General features: G+C 35.6%; 1 protein-coding gene across 3 annotated transcripts; it reads right to left on the bottom strand.

Moving 5' to 3' along the window:
- Positions 1-608: 608 nt before the first annotated feature.
- LOC126695137 (increased DNA methylation 1) lies at positions 609-24,187 on the bottom strand. 3 transcript variants are annotated; one of them, XM_050391782.1, is made up of 10 exons: positions 23,845-24,187; positions 18,316-18,471; positions 9,673-12,851; positions 6,881-7,004; positions 5,790-5,872; positions 4,567-4,808; positions 3,832-3,918; positions 3,045-3,144; positions 2,136-2,337; positions 609-2,041 (listed from the first exon to the last, which is right to left on the bottom strand). In XM_050391782.1, the coding sequence occupies exons 3-10, from the start codon at positions 12,574-12,576 to the stop codon at positions 663-665; spliced, it is 5,121 nt and encodes a 1,706-aa protein (XP_050247739.1). In that variant the 5' UTR covers positions 12,577-12,851; positions 18,316-18,471; positions 23,845-24,187; the 3' UTR covers positions 609-662. The 3 variants fall into 3 exon arrangements, with proteins under 3 accessions (XP_050247739.1, XP_050247737.1, XP_050247738.1); XM_050391780.1 differs by having other exon boundaries at positions 609-2,047; positions 23,845-24,186; XM_050391781.1 differs by lacking the exon at positions 18,316-18,471 and having other exon boundaries at positions 609-2,047; positions 23,845-24,186.
- Positions 24,188-24,430: the final 243 nt, after the last annotated feature.

The following is a 24,430-nucleotide window of genomic DNA, read 5'->3' on the forward strand; positions in this document are numbered from 1 at the left end:
TCCAAATTGATGATATGTTTAAAGCATTATGTAAAACTCGTTTGGATTTATTATGTAACAAGCTAGGATTGCATGAAAATACTCTCCAGCTTTAGGGGGAGTGTTATGAGTATAAAGCTAGGGGCAAAAAAATAATCTCAATGTATACTTATATATATCAATAATATGTTATATGTTAGGGTAATTTGAACAAACCCGACATATAGGTTTTCTCCAAAACAATGTGTATATATATATATATATGAAGCATTACTCTATTTCTCAAGATTGTCTGTCTTTTCCTGTTTCTATATTTGCATTGCTCACCATCTCCAAAAGACAATTCCATTCTCATTTTGCAACTATTTTTTTCACTTGTTGAGATGCCATATCGTGATTGATGTACAACAATAATGTCAATGATATCCATGTGAAATTGATGTTCCACCAATCAGAATTTGCCATCCCAAAAAGTTGTAAAATTTTCCATGTCTCTAGCATTACTTCAGTCCTCATTTTGTTCTCTCCCTCTACTATATTCTTTTTTAAATTTTGGAGGGGGTGAGGGGGAGTTTAAACCTTTCATTTTTGTTATTCTTTCAGATTTATATAATATAAGCCATGCCAACTAGCTAAAATAATTTGTTCCCTGACCATAACATAATTTTTTCTGAATATATAATTTATTTCCGCTTATCATTCAACTCACGGGCTGTCTGTAGCTGTTCATCCAACGAGATTTGTGTTTCATCATACATACCTGAAGATTCAATACTAGAAACCATTTCAGGCTGGCTATCCCCTAATGTTGGAACCAACTCTTCACAGGACAGCTTCGAAAATTGGTCCTGCAAACTACTTCCTTGGTTTTCACCTAGTTGCCCATTCTTGACTTCTGTTATCCTGTTGTCCAATTCAGCACCATCTTCATTAGTGCCACAGTTTGCATTAGACTTCTTTGCAGACAGAATGATTCCCATCTTAGCACCATCTTTACATTCCTCCAAATTCCCACCCACAAGTCTGATTTCCATTTCAGCACCAACTTCAACTGCGAAGCAGATTTCATCAGATTGTTGTAAAGACACGATCCCCATTTCAGCACCAACTTCTAATTCCTGTAAATTGTTGCCTTCAACAAGTCTGTACTCTGTTTCAGTACCAACTTCGACAGTGCAGCAGGTTGCATTAGATTGTTGTAAAGACTCGATCCCCATTTCGGCACCAACTTTTAATTCCTGCAAATTGTTGCCTTCAACAATTCTATACTCCGTTTCGGCACCAACTTCAATGGTGCAGCAGGTTGCATCAGATTGCTGTACAGACTCAATCTCTGTTTCAGCACCAACTTTTAACTCCTGCAAACTGTCGCCTTCCACAAGTCTGTTCTCCGTTTCAGCACCAACTTCAACAGTGCAGCAGGTTGCATCAGATTGCTGTACAGACACGATTGCTGTTTCAGCACCAACTTTTAATTCCTCCAAATTGTTGCCTTCCACAAATCTGTTCCAGGTTGCATCAGATTGCTGTATAGACTCAATCTCTGTTTCAGCACCAACTTTGAATTCCTGCAAACTGTTGCCTTCGACAAATCTATTCTCCATTTCAACACCAACTTTGACAGTGCAGCAGGTTGCATCAGATTGCTGTACAGACTCAATCTCTGTTTCAGCACCAACTTTTAAATCCTGCAAATTGTTGCCTTCCACAAGTCTGATTTTAGTTTCAGCACCAACTAGGTTAGCACAAGAGTTTCCCTCAGACTGCTGTACAGAGTCCATCATAGGCTCACCTCCAGAATGAATACCAAGTTTAGCTGATTCTTTCATTCCTATTGACGATATATCTACTTGTCCTGTATCACCATCATCGATTGCCATTTTACCATCAGCTTCAAATTCGTGCAAATTCTTTCCATTGGTTATTTCGATTATCAATTTAGCACCAACTTGGTTAGTGCCAGAACTTCCATCAGATTGCTGTAGGAACTCTGCCATGGGCTTTCCTTTGGAACAAGTATCTACTTTTGTTGATTCCTCTGTTCGTAAAGGCGATTTATCACCTGGTCCTTCATCACCCAAGAATTAAATTAAACTCTCAAAAAATTTAAATGCCAACATGAATGAAGTAATACAAAGAGAAGAGGAAACACTCACCAGAATGTCCATCTGCCTTTTGATTTTCGCACAAGGGTTTTTTGAGCAAAACTGTTCCAGGAAAAACCATCAAGTTGATCTTATTCAGACTTTTCTTTTCATTGTCTTCCAATGGTATGAAGCCAAAACCCTCTGTCCATGTGTCCACTAAATTCGGAATGGCAGATATCACAAGCTTTTCCACCTTGAAAGATGCTAGCATCTAGAGAACCATGCCGCCACGGACAAACAATATCACAAAGAAGCAAATAGGAAAACTCGATATGAAGAAAATGTGTGGGAATACTGAACTTTAAATTGATCTCTGATCTACATTCTATACAATGACTGGAGTTTTAGTTCTGAAAGTTTATACCTTGTGCAGAAAACTAAAGATGGTATGTTCTACTCATAGGTTGTAGCAGAATATAGTGGAATCTGGAAATATAAAACTACAAAAGTTCACTCCCATAAGCTATGGAGATCTCTTACCAAGAAAAATAAAAGGGGAAGAAGAAAGAAAGGGGATGAGGGGTTGGGGAAGAGAGAGAGAGAAGGGAGGGGGGAGCAACACAGATGGCCTCAACTTTTTAAATATATTAGGAAACTGTGTCTTATTTTTTTTGTCCTTATCTTATTAGGAAACTTTGTAAGGTACTCATAAGGCAGTCGAGAAACAAAATGCTGTTTAAAACTTAAAAGGAAGTATTAAAATATCTTCTTCATGGAAAAGAAGAAAAAAGATTCATAACTTAATACCATCAAGAACCATAAAGTTCAAGATCACTTACCAAAAAAAAAAAAAGAGCCACAGTTCAAATAAATATTTGGGATGTGCAAACCTCATCCCAAGTAATATTTGGGCAATCGATAAAAGCCAGTTACTACCAAAACTGTCCAATATATTCACAGTAAAGAACAAATTTTTACCTCTTCAATAGCAGTCACAAGGCGTCGACACATTCCCTGGCGGCGGTATTGACTGCAAGTTGCAATAAGAGGCATCTCTGCAACTGTAGTTCCATGGACCCTGTAAATAGATAAAGGTCAGGAAAAACCAACAGTAAACTGGAAGCAAACAGGCACCCTCCAAAAAACTAAAATTTCAAAAGTTGAAAATTCATAATATAATGGACTTTCACTTAAGGAAGAATTGAAAACAGAAAAGAACATGGGAAGAATTCTAGAATTTCATCTATCTATACATCATGGGAAACTGCAATAGCATATCCTCAAATATCATGTTATCAGGAAGAAAGATAATTCAAAACATTCTTTCAGTAGACAGTCTAGCAGTGAATAATATATTTTTAAAATAAACAGATAGCAAAAGAAATATGTCAGAAGCATTAAACATTAATAACTACTAATCATATCAAAGGGTGTGAATAATAATACATTAAGGGTGTGATTGATGATCGAAGCATATGGAAAGATTCCATTACATCTTTTTTCAAGAATTTTAAAAAAATAAATAAGGACTACTATCAGCTAAACTAAACCAATGTTAATAGTAATAGATGCCATTTACATATAAAATGATTGCTTTCTTTGTATTCTAAGTCAATAGCATATTGTTCAGCAAAATAAAATAATAATAAAAGCCAATAGCATATTGTTACTCAGGATCTTCATGGGACAATGTTTACATATAGCAAAATGTCTCAGTTATATGATCTAGAAAATCCACTTACAAGGGCATATATATTCATACTACCTGATGGATGCTACAGAAATTAGCACATCATCTTTCTCTAGGACCACTGAGTAAAATCCATGAAAATTTAGACGTGCAAAATCTGACCTGAAGATCACAGAGAAAAAACAACTATTAAAATACGTTGTTTAAGTCAAAATTATATTCTCTAACACCCGAATTCAATAAATCATGAAACACCTCTTCTGCCCAGCATTCTTGTAGGAGCCTCCTCCGCCCAAAAGCCAGCCAGAGAAGAAAGAAAAATATGATAACAAGTCTGATGAATGATGAAGGAAGATGGCACATGGATGAACCAAAAATAGCAGAGATGGCAGTAACCTATGTTCAGGAGAATTACACTAGTTCGAATTCCAACAAAATAGACAAGTCCGTTGGAGTAGTTAGCGAAGTGGTTACAACAGTCATGAGCACTAGAAGTACAATGATTTGAGTATATGAGGTATTTAACTGAGATGGACAGAATCAGAGGGAGGGACCAAATTGACAATGATATCAAACATTAAGATTGACCGTACAAAAATTAAAACGTTAAGGACCGAATTGACAACAACCTCAAACTAAAGGTGATCAAAGTGTAATTTGCCCTAAAATTATTGTATTACCATGCAGAAACCATAACAAGGGCAGAAAGGAGCAGCAGAGAAATGGAAAGAAAAATAAAATAAAATAATAATAATAATAATAATATGAAGAGACAAAAAAACTGAAAATTAGACTATTCAAGTCACTCACCCCCAATTGTACAAAACATGGGGTATCATGTCTATCCCTGTTCTTGGATCCACCATGGAAAGAAAGCATTCCTCCATGATAGAAAGAGCAACAGCTAATCTTGAATTGCATTCTGCCTTAAGTGCAAAACGCTGGGCAGAATGCACCTTCTGATCATCATGTATGCATCTAAGAAGCATCCATGAAAAACCATCAGCAACATGATTGATGAGCCCAACACGAGACTGAAGACCTGAATAAACCTGCACATACCAGTGAATTCTTAAAAATTTAATATTATTTAGACTAATAAAATGACTAAATTATATGAAATTACTGTTACTGGATGGAAGAAAAGAGATCCATAGGCACAAAGCAATCTCCTAAGTAGATTTACCACAGTAGCCACATAAAATTAAGCAGTCATGCACAGCATTAGTGCATTAACTTATCTCCTTCTAGTGGAAGAAACAACTCATTTCCAAAAGATAGTTATATCTCTTTTGGGTTTGAACACAGCAGGAAACTGAAGTCAAAGATAAGGGCATCTTTCACTAATGCAGGAAAACTCATAGGAAAATTGTCAAACTTCCTCCCTTTCTAAGTCAATAGAGAAGTTCATTTCTTTCGATGAAAAAAAAAATTGATAGAGAATAAAAGGCACATGGGGCAAGGGCACAAGGAAATATGTAAGAAGAAGGAATTATACTGCTTTCAGGATACTATTAAAGTTTATACACAGTTACCTTTGGGTAAATGTAATAAATATGGTAAAAACGTCACAACTACAACAAGAATTATAAAACACACAAATTGCAAGCAGAAACAAACTAATAAGAATTATCTTTCTGACAATCATAGTCACTCAAATTTTTGCAACTGCTCATTAAAAGTAAACAAAGACACAATAAATCTCCCTAATAAAAGAAGACAACGTCATGCTTCTAGATACTATTAAATAAGAGAATCAATATTTTCAAATGTTTGCCTACCTAGCATTAAAAAAAATTAATAATAATTTCAGGATGATGATTCAACCAGTCACAATAGGAGGATTGGACATAAAAGTATGAACAAGTATGAACATACGTTTTATGAGGAAAAGAATAACTGTAACTCATAGCCAATCCTTACCTCACCAGCAACACTAACATACCAGTGAAGATAATTAATTCTTTCATTTGTTAAATTCGACAGATCATTTAGAAGGAAAAATTTAGAGTCTAGAAAACATAGTAAGGTACCACTTGACAGCTTCCACCACAAAACCAAATATCCGATACTGCTCCTTCATATCTACCTTTTCTTTTCATGCATGCCTCATGATCTGTTCACCAAATTATGCTGATCAGTAAACTAGACATCAAAATCACTGCAAAGCATCATGAACAAAACATATTCTATGTGTAAAAGTAGCAACTGATTATCTATATATAAAAAGTATAATTATCAGGTATCTTAGAAACCATATTCCCAAGAAGCACCATGGAAAAAACATTGTCTGAATGTAAAAGTGCAACTCATTGTCTATCTATGAAAACTATGTTTATCACATATATTACGCAAACATATATCCAGGAAAAGCAATATGGATAAAGCATGACTGAAAGGCTAAAACTGCAACCACTCTACAGGATCCTTAATATAAAACTGAGATAGCAGAGGCAAGTTCCTAGTGGTTTTAATTATATCACAAACACTTGCTTACTTCAAGGACAATGCACAAACTTATCTACCTTCACCCCATGGAAGCAAATTGAACTTCATTACATGCAGATGACACTAGAAAAAATGTGTATTTGTTAGTTCACTAGCAATGAATATATTAAAACCATATTAAAATATTCTAGTAGTATATTGTCTAGAACAATGCATATATTAAAACCAAATTAAAAACATCATAGTACCTATATTGTCCAGAACAATGCATGTATTAAAACCAAATTAAAAATTTTAAAAAAAAAAAAAAAAAAAATCTAGTACCTAAATTGTCTAGAATGGAAATTATATTAGCATCTGAATTTGCTGCTTCACAGACAAGCTAAGGTTGATATGTTGATAGTTGTCAGTTGTTTTTATTTCCCCCTATTTTAAAGACATAATACTTATTAAAAAAAACTACCCAATATGCCAATCCAGATGTTTAAGTAAATATGTGAAATAGAGGTCATATTATGAGTTATTTACCCATATAAAAAATTCAAACCATCCACATAATTTGAAACATCTTTCTTCATAAAATAAAATAAAAAATTTCTCGAGCTATTAACAGTTTTGGAACAGTTTTAGCTACAAGGAGAGTAACTGATCTAGAACTGGGGTGAGGGGGAATTACATTTATGCTCGCACTGTGAACATTTTAATGCATCAGAAGAACTTGAAGCCTCTTTATCATTAACCAATTCCCCACATATCCGACAGGTGCAATTCGGGCAGTACCAGCTGCCTTCAGGCAGCTCCTGAAGTACAAAGGCAAAATTAGGTCATTCACTTAGTGAAAGTATGGAGAAAAACCTACAACTCTTAAAGAATCATATTCAATACAAATCTTTATAAAAGGGAAAACTGTAAGGCAATTATAGAAACAAGACGCCTTATTTTTGGAACCAAAAGAAAAGGAAAACATTCAGAAAGAATAGAGTGAATAAATAGATATCATCAGCTTTCTCCGAATGCAAGAAAATAATCTGATACTAGCCAAATGCATAATGTAAAGATATCACGCGTTCCAGAGAAACACAAATAAACAGTGCCAAAATGCACGTTGGCGGAAAATAAATTCTTTCCCAAGATAAGTAACAGGAATTCAAGTTTATATGCACTAAAAAAGGAACATATATATATCACACTAATTTATTTTGATAAGCAAATGTTATATATGTAAGGACCAAATAGTATCCATCAATTGGAGATCATAATAAGGATAATGGCCAAAATCTGTCTGTATGGATCAATGTTTCAAAGTTCAATTACTCAATTAGACACATATCATTGTCATGAAGAACAGCCTTTTAGCAAAAATGATAGAGACCAATCCAAAATAAAAATCACCACAAAAGTGGAGTTCTTTTTTATTCCATAGTACTAAACACACAACAATGTTCAGATACACAATACGTAAGACTTTAAACTGTTGGACCATATAAATACAAAAATCACCTAGAGGTAATAATGAAAATTGATCTACAAACTTACCCCAGGGGGAGGAAAGGAAAATGAATAATAAGCACCTCAAAAACAATAAGTCTGCACAAAAAGAGTGCAGAAATAGAAATTACGACATCATATAACATATCTTAGTGATCCAAATGGTCCCAATGCACATGGAGGAGTAGCCTTCCAAATACTAGTCCCTAAAACAATGAAACTTTCCATTGCCAACACTCCAGTAATAGAATAAAAAAATTTGGCATGACACGTACAGGATACAGAACTAATCAATAAATTTAATAAGAGAAAATTTGCATGCCTTATTCAATTATAAACCCAAAAACAAAACAAAACTTTCATATTAGAACTTCCTAGTTTGATGAACTGATGCTATTATCTACCAGATAGTCAAATAATAAGATCATTCCTTTTCAGTTCTGATTAATAAGAGCATTCACATTGGTGGAAAGCTATTTTAGCACCCAAAACACTAAAAAGCATGCTACATTGATGGTACTAAAGTTAAAATTTTTAGCACCCAAGCTACAGGAAACTGCCATCAATACCAGTTCACAGTAGCTGAAAGGTAACTATTTTTTATTCCTTCTCCTTCTCTCTCTGTTTACAGTTTACACCGACTCTCGCCTCTCTCTTTCATTCTCTCACTTCTCCCTCTCTCTGTCATCTTCTCCTCTCTCTCAACCGGACTTAGCCAAGACCCATGGCCGAAGCTCTCGTCCTTCTCTATCTCTTTATTATTATTTTTGATTTATTTTGTTTTATCTATGGCTGAAAATCTCTCTCTTTCCTATTGTTTGTTTGGTTACTGGTTGATTTTGTTAGGGTTTGGAGATTTGGGTTTGGGTTTGAAAGGTGGGATTTTGTGGTGGTGTTTGGTTTTATTTTGGCTTGGGGCCATGGTGGTGGTTAGGTTGCTGTTTTTAGGTTGAGTTGATTTTGGTGTTGGGTGGGTTTCAGTTTGTGTGGTGGCTGGTGGGTGGATATCCATTTGATGATCAGACGAAGTGAGAGAGAGAGAGAGGGGGGGAGAGAAGAATAAATAAATGAATAGTGTTTAACTTAGATATAAAAATAAGAGATGGGATGTTGAGTGAGTTGCGAAATGGTGAATTAAAATAGATAAAGTAGCTAATTTGGGTGCTAAAAGCTAAATTTTTTAGTATCAGCGACGTGAATGCTCTAATATTTTAACGGTTTTTCAATTGTCATTGCAGCTTGAATTATAGAATATGCCATTACTTACAAAGAAATCTTATATTTTTAAAGAATTATAGAATATGCCACTACTTACAAAGATATCTTATATTTTTTAAGGGTGAGAAAATTAGTCAAGAAAATAAAATATCTGAGGTTATGTTTAGTAACAGTTTTTGTTTTCTATTTTCAAAAACTTGTTTTTGGAAATATAAAGAAAAAAAAATTCTTGTATTTTTGAAATCAAAAACATGTTTGGTTAGTTGAAATTAAATAAAAAAAAAAAAAATTTTGAAGAAAAAAAAATACTAAAATATATTGTTACTAGGATTTAATCTCTAATGCTAACTCATTTAAATGAGACAGATTCATTAAATTAAATATGTGTTTTCATTAACTTTTGAAAATTAGAAACTAAAAACAGTATTTTTCATATTTTCAGTTTCCTTCACAAATTAAGTTTTGAAAACATTTTTTGTTTTCTGTCCATTTTGGATTGCCAAACGTGTTTTTTTAGTCTTAAAAATAGAAAATTGTTTTTGGTAACAGAAAATAAGGGGAAAAAAAAGTTACCAAACATACCCTAAAATTTTATACTTGGTTTAGATTTTTCATAATAAATTATTTTATTTGGATCAAGTTGGTAGAACCATGGAGGTCTAAGAAGCATATATATTTGCATGAAAGAGGAGAGGAACAGGACAAGAAGCAGATGGATAAAAGCAAACCAGCATAAACCTACAATTCTAGCAAAAGACAAACCTGTGTAGACAGACAAGCCTGATGAAAAGTAGAGGGACAGTTATCACAGCATATCAACTCGCCACCATCACCACACAGCCCACATGAATCATCATTTTGATCGTCCGGATCAACTTGTACCAGCCGGATCCCACTTTTTCTGATCTTGTATTCGGCAGACCAGGCTTGAAGATGGCATAATGTGAAGGGCTTGCCAGACTCCATGAAAAGATTCAAGCAGGGCCGGTTCAGTTTGAACCCTGCATGGATCTTGAACTCAGAAATTGTAAGCACCTTACTGCAACACTTACAAATAATGCCATCCCTGGAAACCAGACCATCTTTAATAACACCATCGTCCTTGGGGTTACGATACTGGATCACATCATTCAGAGATATGACTCCAGCATCAATCAACCATGATAACACTGTTCTTACTCCTGCAGAATACCATTTTCCATCCTTAAAGTGCTTCCCCCCACTACCCAGGCTTCTTGGAAGCAACTTGCAATGACCCTGTTGGCTTTTAAGCTTTCTCAGAGCTCTTGATTTGTAGGCTTTCATTTTAGAACGTTGAGCAGTACTTGGGCTGAAATCTTTGTTTTTTATAAAGGCTGAAACCAAGAGGTCATCATCGTCAATTTGGCATCTACTTGATTTCTTTTTTCCAGTTTTAGAACCATTATGATCATGATGTACTTTCTTCAACCTTGAGCATCTTTTCTCAATTTGATCCTGAGTAGAGCTTAAAGATAAGGAGTTCTTGTGATTTCCTTGATTTCTTGCATTTGGACTGAGGTACTCCTGGACCTCTTTCAAACCTGACAAATATCCATGTGCTTTGATATCGGGCAAGTCAGCCTTATCAGTAGAAGTTGTGCATTGCATGTCACTTCGGTATAATGTACTCAATTTGATTTCTGAAATCTTTCTAGACTTCCTGCGGAACTTCCGTTTCAAAACATCCACTGCAGAAAATTTATTAACCATTTTGAACTTAGAAGTTTCAGAGTACTGCCCACCCTCTTGCTCACCACATTCAAACTGCTGAACTGCCTCTGAATCCTGAGAATGATCCAGACCATAACTTGTGCAGTTTGGATGGTCAACCAATGATCCCTGAAGATGACTTTCCACCTTATTGATAACTTTGCCTTCTTGCAATTTATCTTTCTTCTCCAAAGAGTCCATTGATACATCTTCTGCAACTTCCTTAGGTATTATCACATTATGGTCAGAACTCTGTTTATCAGAGCTTGGTGAATTTGTATTACTATCCTGATGAGGGGAAACAGCTTCAGACCCTCCAAGCATGCTGTTGGAATTTCTGGAATTAACAAGAACATCATAGACACAACTACCCGACTTAAAAAATGTGCTATGCGACCCACAACTGCTTATCTTGTTCCCAGAGATTCCACTACACTGATTTCCCATCCCATTGACAGTATCCACCAAACACATATTGTCAGCCTTACAATTAAATACACCTGTCAGAGATTCCACTGCCCCATTATTTTCCTGTCCGCCATGTTTTGAGACTTGTTCACTGCTGGCATGGTAGTTACCCTCAAACTCTGTCAATGCATGTTCAGCAGATGAATGTCTCAGAGGAAACTTCCGTTTGACACTGTTTGTCAAGGCCAAAACAGCCTTATTTTTCTTGTTCTTATCAATAACAAAACTTCGAGTTGCTTTAACCACCTCTCCCTTTCTCAATGTGCCAATCTTTCTATCAATAAACACAGCAGTCACGAATGGATCTAAAAGCCTCCAACAATGAGCCAATGTGCTAGCAGTTTCTGAATGATACATCTCCTCAATATTTATTAATGTATTAGATAGATCTGAATAGAACTGACTAAAATTAGACCATTCCTTACCCTCGTCCTTCTGCGGAAAAATATACCCATCTTCAAATAAAACTTCACCACATAACCTCCAAACTTTAGGGAATTCACGAATTGACCTTCCCTTTGGTGTTATATAGACTGACTCCATATAACTCCTACTAGGTCTTTTATACTTCTCAATACACCATCCCGCTGCCTCAAGTAAGTGAATGATATGGTACTGGAGAAGAGGACGAGGATCTTTCATAGGGTCGGTCTTCAGAGACATTTTAGATAGATCCATTTTATGAGTTTCTAATAGCCTTGGTCTCTCCTCAGCTTGTAGAGGAGACCCAGACCTCTCTGCAACAGCAATAGAAGGACTTGCAATCAATAACCTGGTTGCAAAGCTCTCTTGGGAAGCAGGTGAAGCGATGGCTTTACTTACAATTACTTCTTTTCCATCATTCCCATCCAAGCCCGGCAATCTACACTTTAGAACATCTTGTTCATCCAAAAAGCCTGGTCTGTCCATTTTCACATGTTGCTTCAACAGATAGCAACTAGATGTAACACCCCGACTTGATGATTCAACTAAATGGAAGGTCACCTTTTCACAAACAGGGTCTCTAGCTGGACACAACATGCCAGAAACAATTTCTTCTGGAACCACTGAGGAACTCAAAATCTTTCCTGAACCAGGTGTGGTATTAGGCAGTTCATCAACAGAAAACCTCATTCGCTTAACACTCACATCAGCATCATTCATCTCAACCAAAGTGAATCTGTTAGGAGAACACCCTGGTGCAGAAGTTTCTCCACAATCCATGGGTACATTATAAACATTCTCTAAATGTATATCTTTAGAGGAAGAATGACTTGTTACAACTGAGTTTTCGCTGTTAGAACAGAGTGATGTATCTACGTTTCTACCGGACTCGCATTCAAAGTTAATTACTCCAGTAACAAGACACCTCTTACTAGCACGATCAATATCATTACCAAAGAATACCTCTCTGAAAATATGGTGCTCATCATTTGATCCCTCAAACCCATCATCACGCAAGTCCTCAATTTCTTTTCCAAGCAACATCTATTCCAATTGATTGCAGTTTCAACTCATCTAGGGTCTATTTCCTCTGCTCTACATATAATTAATATCACAAAAGGCAAAGTCTACCACATTGCAAATTGATGTGGTGAAGAGTTACAGGATTTCTCCATTCATTAAATCAAGCACACAATAGAAACTAAAGATCTTCCTCTTGATCAATGATCAACCCGCCATTCAATCCATATGAAATCATTTTAATTGGCCTTTGGCTTGCTGAGAAGTGGTTAAATACCATCCAGTAATTGCTACGAAACCTACAAAGAAAGAAAGCAGTTTAACTAAATGCATAAGATCTATAAGCTTGCAATAAGTACACAACTTATATATAACAGCAACCAGAAATCGTTACAAAATCTGCAAGATCAATAACTTATAAATTATCAGAAAACATGCATGGCACAGTCAAACTATTTCATAACTTTATAGCATTAACTTTACAGCTACAGACAGAACAAGAGCATAAGCTGTTCCTGAAAATCACATAAGAACTCTTTACATCATGCCTGCAAAATTTAGAGATCAAAAGCACACAATGTGAGTCCCCCAAAACTTTCAAACTCTGAATTACATGCAACCCAAGAGTCCAAAATATCAGGCTAAAAGACCACAAAACAAAGAATCCAGGCGACCCAGTAACAATTAGTCTCCCACAACTGAAAATGGGATAGCACCTGGATTAGGGCTTCAATTTAACTTCTAATGACAGAATTTCCCACTTTAATTGAGGCCAAAAAGCACTTTAAGATATGAAGAAATTTATGAACTTCCAGGTCCTCCACCAAGAAAAGAAAAAAAGTAGGGTGTCAAAATGAAAAGATATCACACAGAAAACTCTTTTTTCATTGGTTGGTCAAAAAGTCAAACAGAAAAATGAAACCATCTGATCTTTGACAAACAAGAAATTAAAAATTAAACAACTCAAACATCTAACACTTGGCTGACCAAATGGGGACAACCAGCCAACCAGTTTAATTCTCTCAACACAACTACAGCCAACTAGCTAGGGAGAGAAGGAAGAGATTCTTCAAGCTTTAAAATGTCCCAATGGGGGGGACACTAATTTTGGGACCGGATGGCTCCTTAATTGCTTTTTTCCAAGCCTGTTGGAGTGTGGTGACATAAAGATATAATGAAATTTTACCTCCACTTACATGATAAAGGTATGTTTGAAAAGAGTTTAAATGCTACTTGCATTGCTCTTATCTCTAAAATGATACAAGTAGAGCTTATAGGAAGTGTGTACAAAATTCTTGCAATGGTCCTTTCAAATAGATTAAAGAATGTGATGGGAGAACTTCCATCCAAACACTCAAAATGCATTTCTCCATGGACCTAAGGGAGAGATTGGAAAAGGTATATAACCATATTAATTGGGGTGTTCTCTTGTATATGCTGAGGAGGTGTGGCTTTAGAGAAGGGTGGAGGAAGTGATTGCATTTTGCATTTCCACAGTCCAGTTCTCAATGGTGGTGAATGGCACTCCTAGTGGCTTTTCGGCAAGCACAAAGGGTATACATTAGGTAGACACATTATCCCCACTTCTTTTCATCTTTGTGATGAAAGCGAGTAGATTGATTTCTAATGCAATGGATGGGATTTTCAATCAAGTTTCACAGTGAATTTGGTAAACAATGATCTCCTCAACAGTTCCCATTTGATTTTTTCAGATGATACACTCATTTTTTTTTGTCTTTGTGATGGAGGCCTTGAGTAGATTGATTTCTAATGCAGTGGATGGGGTTTTTAATCAAGTTGCACAGTGAATTTGGTAAACAAAGATCTCAACATTTCCCATTCAATCTTTGCAGATGATGCACTCATCTGACTGTGACGCTATGCCAAACCAACTAAGGTATTTACAATTGATATTGTTGTGATTTGAAATTTTTTTTGATAAGTAAAGTACTTCGTTGAAAGAAAAAACTAGTACAACAGGGCCAGAGCACACAGGACATGTATTAAGATAGTTATAAGCAGAAAACAAAAATAAGAAGTAAACAAAGTACATCTATCAAGCAAAACCGCAAATGAAGAAAAAGATAAAACACCCAAAGCATTAGTCCACCCAAACAAAGTCTGGAAGAAAGACCTATTCATCTCCTGAATGAGACTTTCATTTCCTTCAAAAGTTTGAGCATTTCTCTCCCTCCAAATACCCCACATCAAACAATGGGGAACCATGATCCAAATTGCCCCATTTCTATGCTTCCTGAATTTGCCTGGCCAGCAAGCTAGTAAATCCACTACATCCTTGGGCATAACGCAAAAAAACCCCAAAAAGCGCAAACACCATACTCCACAACTCACTAGCTATCAGGCAATGCAAGAGAAATCCATTTGGGCAAATCAAAGTGTCCCCATAGGAGTGCCCAGGCACCTTGAAAGAGTTGTTGGCATTCTTGGTTGTAAGGAGCCTTCTACCATTAAAATACTTGGGATTACCTATAGGAGCTCGTTTTGAAACTACAGCTATTTGGGATGGAATTTTAGAAACAATGGAAAAAAGGATAGCAACAACAACAACAAGCCTTAATCCTAAATTTCTGGGGTCGACTATGAATCCTCAACAGATTAAATAGGATCGGCCACATGTATTCTTTTTCTTTATTCTATCCCATTTGAAGTCATATTCTCTTGCACATCCTAAATTGATAAGTCATTTTTCTATTACTTCTACTAATGTTATTTTGGGTCTTCCTCTACTTTTTTTAATTCCCTTAATTTGGATCAACTCACTCTTTCTTACCGGTGCAAGCTAGAAGAAAATATATTGACTCTCTTTCTAGTTGCTCTAAAACAATTTCAAGATTCATCAAAGGGCGGACAAATCGCCTTACCAAAGAGTATGCATCCTAGTCTTTCTACAAATTTTATGTCATTATTTCCTCTTCTTGTTAGAGTATCAAATATAATGGAAAAAAATTCAAAGGGATTTCTTTGGAGTGAAATGGGGTTGAGTCAAAATTTCAATTACTTAATTGGAACTCAGTTTGCATCCTATTCATTTGGGAGGACTAGGGATTAAAAAGTTATCAGCAACCAAGCCCTATAAAATAAAGGCAAAAATACCATTTTAGTCCTTACATTTTAGGGTCAAGTTGACAATAACCCCAAAATGTGGGGACCAAAATGGTATTTTCACCTTAAATAAATGGTTGTGGTGTGTTAAGCTGGAGAGGGATTCCATCCAATGAGGAGTGGGAGAAATATGGGATGAAGTTGTAAGGGGTCCATATGGCATAAGCCTATGGAAATATATAGGCCAAGGTTGCATTATTTTGAAAGTTTTATAAGTTACATGAGGGGGATAGGTACTAGAATTCATTATTGGTATGATCGCAGTTGTAGGGATGATAGCTTCAAGAACCAGTACCCAGAGCTCTTCCAAATTGTTAAAAACAGAGGCAATAGGGGCTGATTATTTGGATGTGTCAAATGGCAGTACTCAGTGGGGTCCTTTTTTTCCGGCAGTTCAAGATTGGGAGCTACAGTCCATGGATTCTTTCTTGGAGGATCTATATGCTGCTAAGGTGCACTAGGTTCAAGAGGATAAGATGATCTGAAGTCTTTCTAAATCTAAAAACCATGGCTTAAAAGTAAATACTTACCATAAGTTGTTAACAATGGGGGGTAACCAGCACTTTCCTTGTAGACATATTTGGCATGTTAGACCTCCAACTCACATTGATTTTTTGTTTGGATACAAGTGAGGTGTAAAATTTAAACATCTGATAATTTGAGGAAGAGGAATATTTTAATTACGGAGCGATATTAGGAGGCCATAGACTCTTTTGACATTGTGGTGTACCTAGAGATTTATGGGACTTTGTATTGTGCTTATTAGTAGTGAGTTGGGTGATGCCAAAAAGGGTGCTGGATTTATTTGACTTGTTGGAAGGTTAATTTGGAAAAAAGGCACAATCAGAAATTTAGGGGCTATTTACTTCGATTTTGATGTGAACCATACAAAGAGAAAGGAATGTGTACTTTCAAAGGCAAAGAACGTTCAATAATCCAGTTGAAGTCTCAGTTATTAGTAACACTTTATGAGTGAGAGTAAGCTGCCAGGCCATCTTCTGCTTCAGATTTTGTAGCTCTTATGGACAGACTGTACTTTAGATGATGTTCCTCGTTGCTCGTCTTTATCAGGTTATCCTATTGTATATTCCCTGTGTGCTTGGGTTTACACACCTCTATTATTATTTTATTATAAAATTTAGGGAAAAAACTGCAAATAAGCAGAGCCTAGATCAAAATAATGTCATTCTTCATTCTAGCAACAACGTCAGCCCCAAAGGGGCAGACAATGATTTCTGTGGTGTGTTGGGTGATACTGTGATCCACAATCTCCCACCTTCACTAAGGCATCCAAGATAAGCAATCTGTCTAAATTGGTTTGGAAAGAGCATAACCATTAACCACATGATCTATGAAGGGTTAGAGCTGCATTGGTCAAAGCGAAATAATAGGTTTGCACAGTCTGTCATTACATGGGTGCAAATAGCGCTGTCTTATTTTGTAGCTTTTTTATGCTAGGTTTTGGGAGATATAAGCTACAAGTTATGCTTGCTTTAGGTTTGTTTACATTCCATCTACTTGGATATGACCTCACCCCTGATTTAACAATTAACAACAATAATAGGCTTTAATCCCAAATTTCAACAACAATAATAGGCCTTAATTCCAAATTTTCGGGGTTGGCTCAGATCCTTATCAAATTAGTTAGGGTTGGTCACATATATTCTTTTCCTCCATTTTATTCTATATGAAATCATACTCTCTATTAGTCCCTTACAAGTCCTTTTTTATTACTTCTACTAATGTTATTTTGGTTCTTCCTCTTATCTTTTTTCGTTCCCTCAACTTGGATCAACTCACTCTTTCTTACCGATACAATACTCACTCTCCTCTAAACATAACCAAATCATCTCAATTGACTCTCCCTCATCTGTTCATAAATAGGGGCTACCCCTATTGATGTAGGACAAGACAACCTAGTCTTCCCACCTAGATTAGTCCCACGGTAAACCTTACGCTTCACCACCTAAGGTTGTTTGGATTCACAACCAAACACAATGCAAATTTTGCACGAATAATCTCTGAATAATATTAATAATTGTAAGAATACAAAATAAACCATCTAAAGCTTTATATACAGTTTCTAGGAATCGCAAGAGATAAAAATAAACATCCCTAAAACAAATCCTAATCGAACTCAAATACTAATCCAATACTAGTCCAAATAATAAACTAATCCTTATCTAAGAACATGAAATTCAATCCCCATCACAACTCAAACTAAACAAATAAAAACATTAAAATCCAAAATTATCCAATGAAAATTCAAAATAAAATATTGAAATTTTTTTTGGTAATGCTCCTGCATCACCTATCATTAAGTGGATTTCCTCATTTCAAATCCTATCTTTCCATGTATTTCTACTTATCTATCTTAACATTTTCATTTCAGCAATACTCACTCTATGAATATGTTGCTTCTTAACAACCCAACCTTTGGTTCTAAAGTGGATCCATTCATAATAGAGTGAGTAAATTTTAAGCTGGCAATCAACCTACCGCAACCCTCCTTTTCCTAGGGTTGGGACTAACTGTGAACAAATATATGACACTAAGCACAAACACAGGCTGAGTTCCCTGAATTAACAATCAATCTTCTTCAAATCAATTCCAAACAAGATATAAGGGAGTTGAACTCACCTGAGTAAACAATTTTCGGGTCATCAAGATAGGATATTTGGGGGTACATCTAAGAATGCCACTTTTCCACTTTACAACCGCTAGAGTTTCATTCATCAGCTAGCATAGAAAACCAGACCATCAAAAAGCATGGTAGGCATGCCTTTGGCTCCGTCACTGACAAATAGGAAAGAGGCAAAGAATCAAGCATTAGGCATGCATACAATACTCTAAATGCTCTGGATAACAAATATTACAACTCTGTTTCCAACTTATAATAAAACACAAGCAAATAAAACAACAGCTCTCTATATTCTCTCCCCATGCCACCAGCCATGTCCATATCTTAGTTCTTGTGAGATGAGACCCCTTTTCAATGTTTTACAAAACAAAACTAATTAGACGGGTTTGAATGGCGGTTCTTTTGAACAGAAAGGCATGTTATATATTAACTGCATCAGAAGGTTATTATTAATCTACGTTTTTCTTTTCCTTTAATATACAAGTGTATCCCATTACTCAATGTGGCTTGACACAAGCTTTTCTCTTTCTTTTCCTTTTTGAACAAGAAGTACCAACTGATTGGACAAGTCGAAGATATAAATGTCATTTTGCTAAATAGGAAGTATAAGATATATACAGGCGTATCCCATTACTCAATGTGGAATGACAAGCTTTTCTCTTTCCTCTTCCTTTTTGAACAAGACATACCAACTGATTGGACAAGTCAGAGATACAAATTTCATTCAGCTAAATAGGAAGTATAAGATTCTTGAATGCCTCATAGATATTTCTCCTTCTGGCAAAAAAGAGAGATTTACTACATAGTAGCAATCCCATTGCTTGACTCATCATGAGTTCAGCAAAAATTACCAACCTACTGTCTAAAGTGAGAAACTTGCATTAAATCAATATCATTACCAAATAAAAGACATCAATCATATCTATTAATTTTTGTCCACTAACGTTTGACTCATAAATGTGTCACAGACTCATAGAAAATAATGTTATTACATAACATTTGGTTTGTGTGAGTTACTGGAATGCAGCAAAACTGCATTTAAGGAAATTGAGCACTACAATATGCATCGTATGACTCTTGGTTCTAAATCATACCGTAAATAGCTACAGAATTACACCTACTGCTTTGCATTCATTATACTTAAAGCAATTTGTGCTTCATCAATCACATTAAATGTTTCAACTTAATTACAAGGCTTTTTCAATGACTTCCAAGAGCTTTCATTTAAGTAACACATTCTCACAACTTTACAGTCTGAAAAAAATGTGTGTTTCGCATGAGAGTGTAATATACTTATCAACATATTTTACTAAATTGGAAACTTAATAAAGGTGAAATAGCATTCCATAAAACTGAGGCAGACTTTTTTCCTCCTGAGTTTCAAGTAAACAAAATGGGAGACAAAACTTCCACATTATATTTGAGCAACTTCATTTACCCTATATCATGACAAAAAAAGTACCTATATCCATCATGGAGGGAAATTCCATTTATAAAATATAAGTTAATACATTCAAGACACGCCAAAAGTGTCAAGTCAGAATTACTATACTATTGCTAATTACATTGAAACACCAATACAAATAATGTAGATATTTAATACTAAACATAAGGACCTCCCAGGCTTACATTAAGTGCGAAACCCTGTCTAGGTTCCTGAATTCTCCAACAAAGTCATATATGATCAGTACATTCCATCGATTACATTGCATGCTAAATTAACACTGAACAATACAAGAATTCCACATCCAAAAATGCATGGTAAATTAAGAGCCACAATCACCATATACCACATACCCTACCTGCTTTGCAGATCAAACCACCAAATCAATCACTAAATTAAATAGTTCAAATACCAATTGATACCAAAATCTACATTCAACAATTCTACTTACAAATAAAAATAATAATAACCCAAAAGGCCCACATTTGCACCCATGTTCTGATCAACGTGCAAAGACAAGAAGGGTAGACATTTAATAAGAGTTTAAAGCGTTCAAGCTTAATAGATTTTGCTGATGTATGTGTGTGTGTATATGTAAGAGAGAGAGAGAACAGAGAAGTTTTTCAACAGCCTCATCCCTTCACAATTGGCCAAACCCCTCTTGTAAAGAGGCCCAGAGGGATGCAAAACTTTAGAGAAGGAAGAGAGAGAGGGAGAGAAGAGAGTAAAGCTGTGGAAAACATAGATAGGCTTGCTCCTAAGTACAACAGCAGTAGTTTGATTCTCTAGAACCCTCTTCCCTTTTTCTACTTCTCTCTAGCACTCTTAATCTGTGTATGTCATCCAGACTGTACTCTGTTCCCTCTCTCTCTTATTATTTTTCCAACCCTTTCATATAGTATACTTAACCCCAAAAGATGGCGTTTGTAAAATATAATTTGATATAATACTTAAGGCATCACACTATAAAATTCTAACCAATCTACATCTAACCAAAGTGTCACAACAACAGAAAATTACTTAAGGGGGAGAGGAGGAGGGGGGGGGGGGGGGGGTGGTTTGACCCGCCCGCCTACCAATCAAAGAGGCTGAGAGTAAACATAGGCTCTTTTCCTTGACTTGTATAGTATGTAGTAATAATAGCTCTTAGTTACCTTAGCTCATTTAGATGCTATCATCTTCTATTCTATTACATAACTAGACTGGTATATGTTGTTAATGGCCCTCATTTGAGCTATGCAGAAAGCTACAAGTAGTGATACATAATGACTTCTTAGAGTAATATATATAGGTTGGCTTAAGCTTCTTTTTTTTCTTTTTTTTTTCTTTTTTGGGGAGGGACGGGGGGGAAGAGGAAGAGTGAGATTGCAAACAAAAAACGTTAGCAAGAGTGGCACTCGGCTTTCATTGGGCAACAATATGTGATGCAACACCTATTGTCTGAGAAGAAAGATGCCGCCAAATTCTTAGTTTTAATGGTATTTTTGAAAATCATGAGATGTGTAAATGTGTATCTTCTGTCAATATTCTCTCGCTCTTTTTAATGATTTTTTTTTTTTTTTTTTGGATAAGTACCATTTTTAATGAATTTTATGTTACTTATATATATAATTAAAAAATAAAAAAGGAAGTTAGTAAGTGTGCATGGCTTCTACTGTTTCCTCCTCGACTATCAAGTATAATTGGAAAGAAATAGCGGAATAAAGAGTAATATGACATGTTTATTTCATTTTCACGATTGGCATGCCATGGCAACCATTTATTATGCATGCAATCCAAATCTATGAATTAGTTATAAGAGAACAACTATGAAAAATCTACTCTCTATGACATTTTACATTTAAATGAACTAAACATTAGGGTATCAACCAAGCAGGGAAACTGGAAGGGGGAGGAGTAGGCCAGTCCCCCTTTACAAATGATCGACTTCTCCAGGTACATTTTAACCATACTTGTTCATACACCCTTTTATCTACTCCCCCCCACATTGTAATTTAGTTTGGCCTTATTAGAAATGATGGAGAAAATGTGCAGGCAGATAAAGGCATGTACCAATAATTAAGAATACCCACCACCTTTCACCGACATGCAAAAGCATATATTATTCTAATGAAAACTTTAACATGATATTTAATTTGGCACATTCTAATAGTGCTGCATTCCCTATTTAAACCCACTGGTAAGAGAGATGCAGGAAAGCTGGACAGTGCTCCCAAGTACAAGAGCAATTTGGTCTCTTTCTTTAGAACCTCCTCCTTTATCTACATCCTTCTAGCTCCCTGTACATGTTTACATGTCATTTAATTAACTTTCATCCTCTTTCCCTATCTCCACTTAGTTCTCTCTCTTTGTGTCTTTTCCACTCTTTCATTCAAAGAACATAACATCCTATAAGATTCACTATATTTTGTATGGATGGATGATGCATGTATATAGTATAATTTTAGGGGTTCTTTTATTGTCCTTGGATAGTTTGTAGTAGACAAAAAATCAAAGTCACCACGGCTAGTTTTAGATGACCATTATATCTAGATTGCTCTGTACATTAAAGGCTCTCATATGCACCATGTATACAAACAATGAGTAACATTAAAGGCTAGTTTTAGATGACCATTATATCTAGATTGCTCTGTACATTAAAGGCTCTCATATGCACCATGTATACAAACAATGAGTAACAGTTAATGCTATCTTTTTATGTATGCACACATGGGCGTGTATGTTCAGTTCTTCATTCTTTTTATTTTGGGTTGGGCCGGGGGGGGGGGGGGGGGGGGGGGTGGGCAGCGCACTGAAATGAGAATGCAATATGGTAACAACAAAGACAGTTGGTTTCATTTAGTTGTGGCAACAACAACCCCAATGAATAATACCAACAAATTCTTGGTTTTAACTGTAATATTGCAAGATGCAAGACACGTCAATCTATTTATAGTTTCTACTGGTTCCTTTTTCAACAAGCACGTGTAACAGGATTGTTTAAAAGGGAACAGATACTTTTTGGGAGAAGCTTTTAGGCTTTCCAATTAGGTAAGCCACTATAAAAACTCCAACAAATATGAAAAGATTAGAAGGAACCAATATCATAATTTATTCTCTATGACATCTCACATTTAAACCCACTCAATCCTAACTAAAGTAAACCTAGCAGAGAACATAAACAGGAGAGAGAAAAAAGTGCGCAGATCCCTTTTCAAATAGTTCAATTCTCTAATATATGTTTTAGCCCATGCTTCCCATACAACCCTTGTCTCATCTTCTGGTGTTGTAAGTTAGCTTAGCTTTACCAAAATAATGGATCATAAATAAGTATTGAAACATAGAAATTTAATAAAGGCATGCAGCCAGCAAGTACAAAAATACCTTCAATGTTCATAGTCATGCAAAAGCAAATATTAACTCTTGAAAATAAAATTTGGGGAAAAAAATATGATTCATTCTACTCTTGCGACATTCCATATTTAAAAATAATACTAATAATGCAGATGTATTATGAGGAGAAAGGAATTTTCATAGGTTTGCATGATTGCAATTCCTGTGGATGTTTTCATTGTGAACAAGTCCAAGTTTACCTACAAAACATAACATACCCCTCCAGTGTAGCCCTCAGGAAAAACAAGAGTTAAATACATACAAATCCCCAGAATGGAAAAACCAAGCAATGGTTGAGCTAAGGTCAGAGAATCAGTGAGCACAAGAGATCAAATTGAAAAGATCCCAACCTTTAAGAACAATATAGAAACGTGTGTGTATATTAGAAAGAGAGAGAAACCTGAACATTTCACCACAATCAAAAGAGCAGAAGCCATTCATGCATTCAATCAAAAGAGCATCAAACCCAACCAAAAAAAAAAAAAAAACAAACAAACAAGCAGAAATCCCATGAACATTTCACCACAATCTTTTAAACCCATAAGCAGAAATGAATGAAAAATCAACAATCAAAACCAAAAAGGGCCAAAGATGTTACCTTTTTTAGAATATCAAAAGCAAAAAATTAACCCCAACAAATCACATTCAACAATTCCACACTAAGTAAAATATAAAAAACTAAAAACTGATAAATAGCCAAGAAGAAGCTCACCTCTGCAATGCATTTTCCACAGAGAGAGAGAGAGAGCAACATGCAATGAAAGATCTTAGTCTTAGGGTTGAAAGATTGAAGAAGCAGCAAAGCTTAGGGAGTATTGTTGTTGCTGTTGAGAGAGGTGAGAGAATGTTTGGAGGAAGCAGAAAAAGGGGTTTCCTTTGGCTTTGGCTTTGGATTTGGCCTCATCATCTCAGCTCAGCCAAACAGTAACAGTAAAGAGGGCTTTGGGAAACCCGAATAGTGTTCTCCCAGTCCCATGCCAGCATCTCTCTCCCCATGTGAGTGTTACGTCATTATTTCTGCTTTTCCCTAAACCACTTTGCGTTGTCTACTTGTGCCGGTGGCTTTTTTTTTTTAATTTTTAATATCCATCACGTTAATATACACGAATTGCTTTTCAATGCAAGCACCGCTACAAATTTGAATTTTGGTCCCATCACAATTAATTTTACATTTTGTTAAGAGGGTTCAATCTTTTTCATTCTTTTGTTAGAAAGGATAATAAGTGTCCCTAAGACACTGATTAATAATCCATTTAAAGAAAATTTTTATGAGACATGAAGAAAAAAAAAATAATTAA

The sequence above is a fragment of the Quercus robur genome, chromosome 8 (genome assembly GCF_932294415.1).
Source record: "Quercus robur chromosome 8, dhQueRobu3.1, whole genome shotgun sequence".
Taxonomy (NCBI): domain Eukaryota; kingdom Viridiplantae; phylum Streptophyta; class Magnoliopsida; order Fagales; family Fagaceae; genus Quercus; species Quercus robur.

Bases quoted from the DNA above. Each gene is read 5' to 3' on its own strand.
- LOC126695137 (XM_050391781.1), bottom strand. From the start codon at position 12,576: ATGTTGCTTGGAAAAGAAATTGAGGACTTGCGTGATGATGGGTTTGAG. The intron at 5,873-6,880 runs GTAATTCCCCCT...TTTGGTGAACAG, and splicing joins TTCACAGTGCGAGCATAAAT to ATCATGAGGCATGCATGAAA. The intron at 2,338-3,044 runs GTAAAAATTTGT...ATGGTTCTCTAG, and splicing joins TTGTGACTGCTATTGAAGAG to ATGCTAGCATCTTTCAAGGT.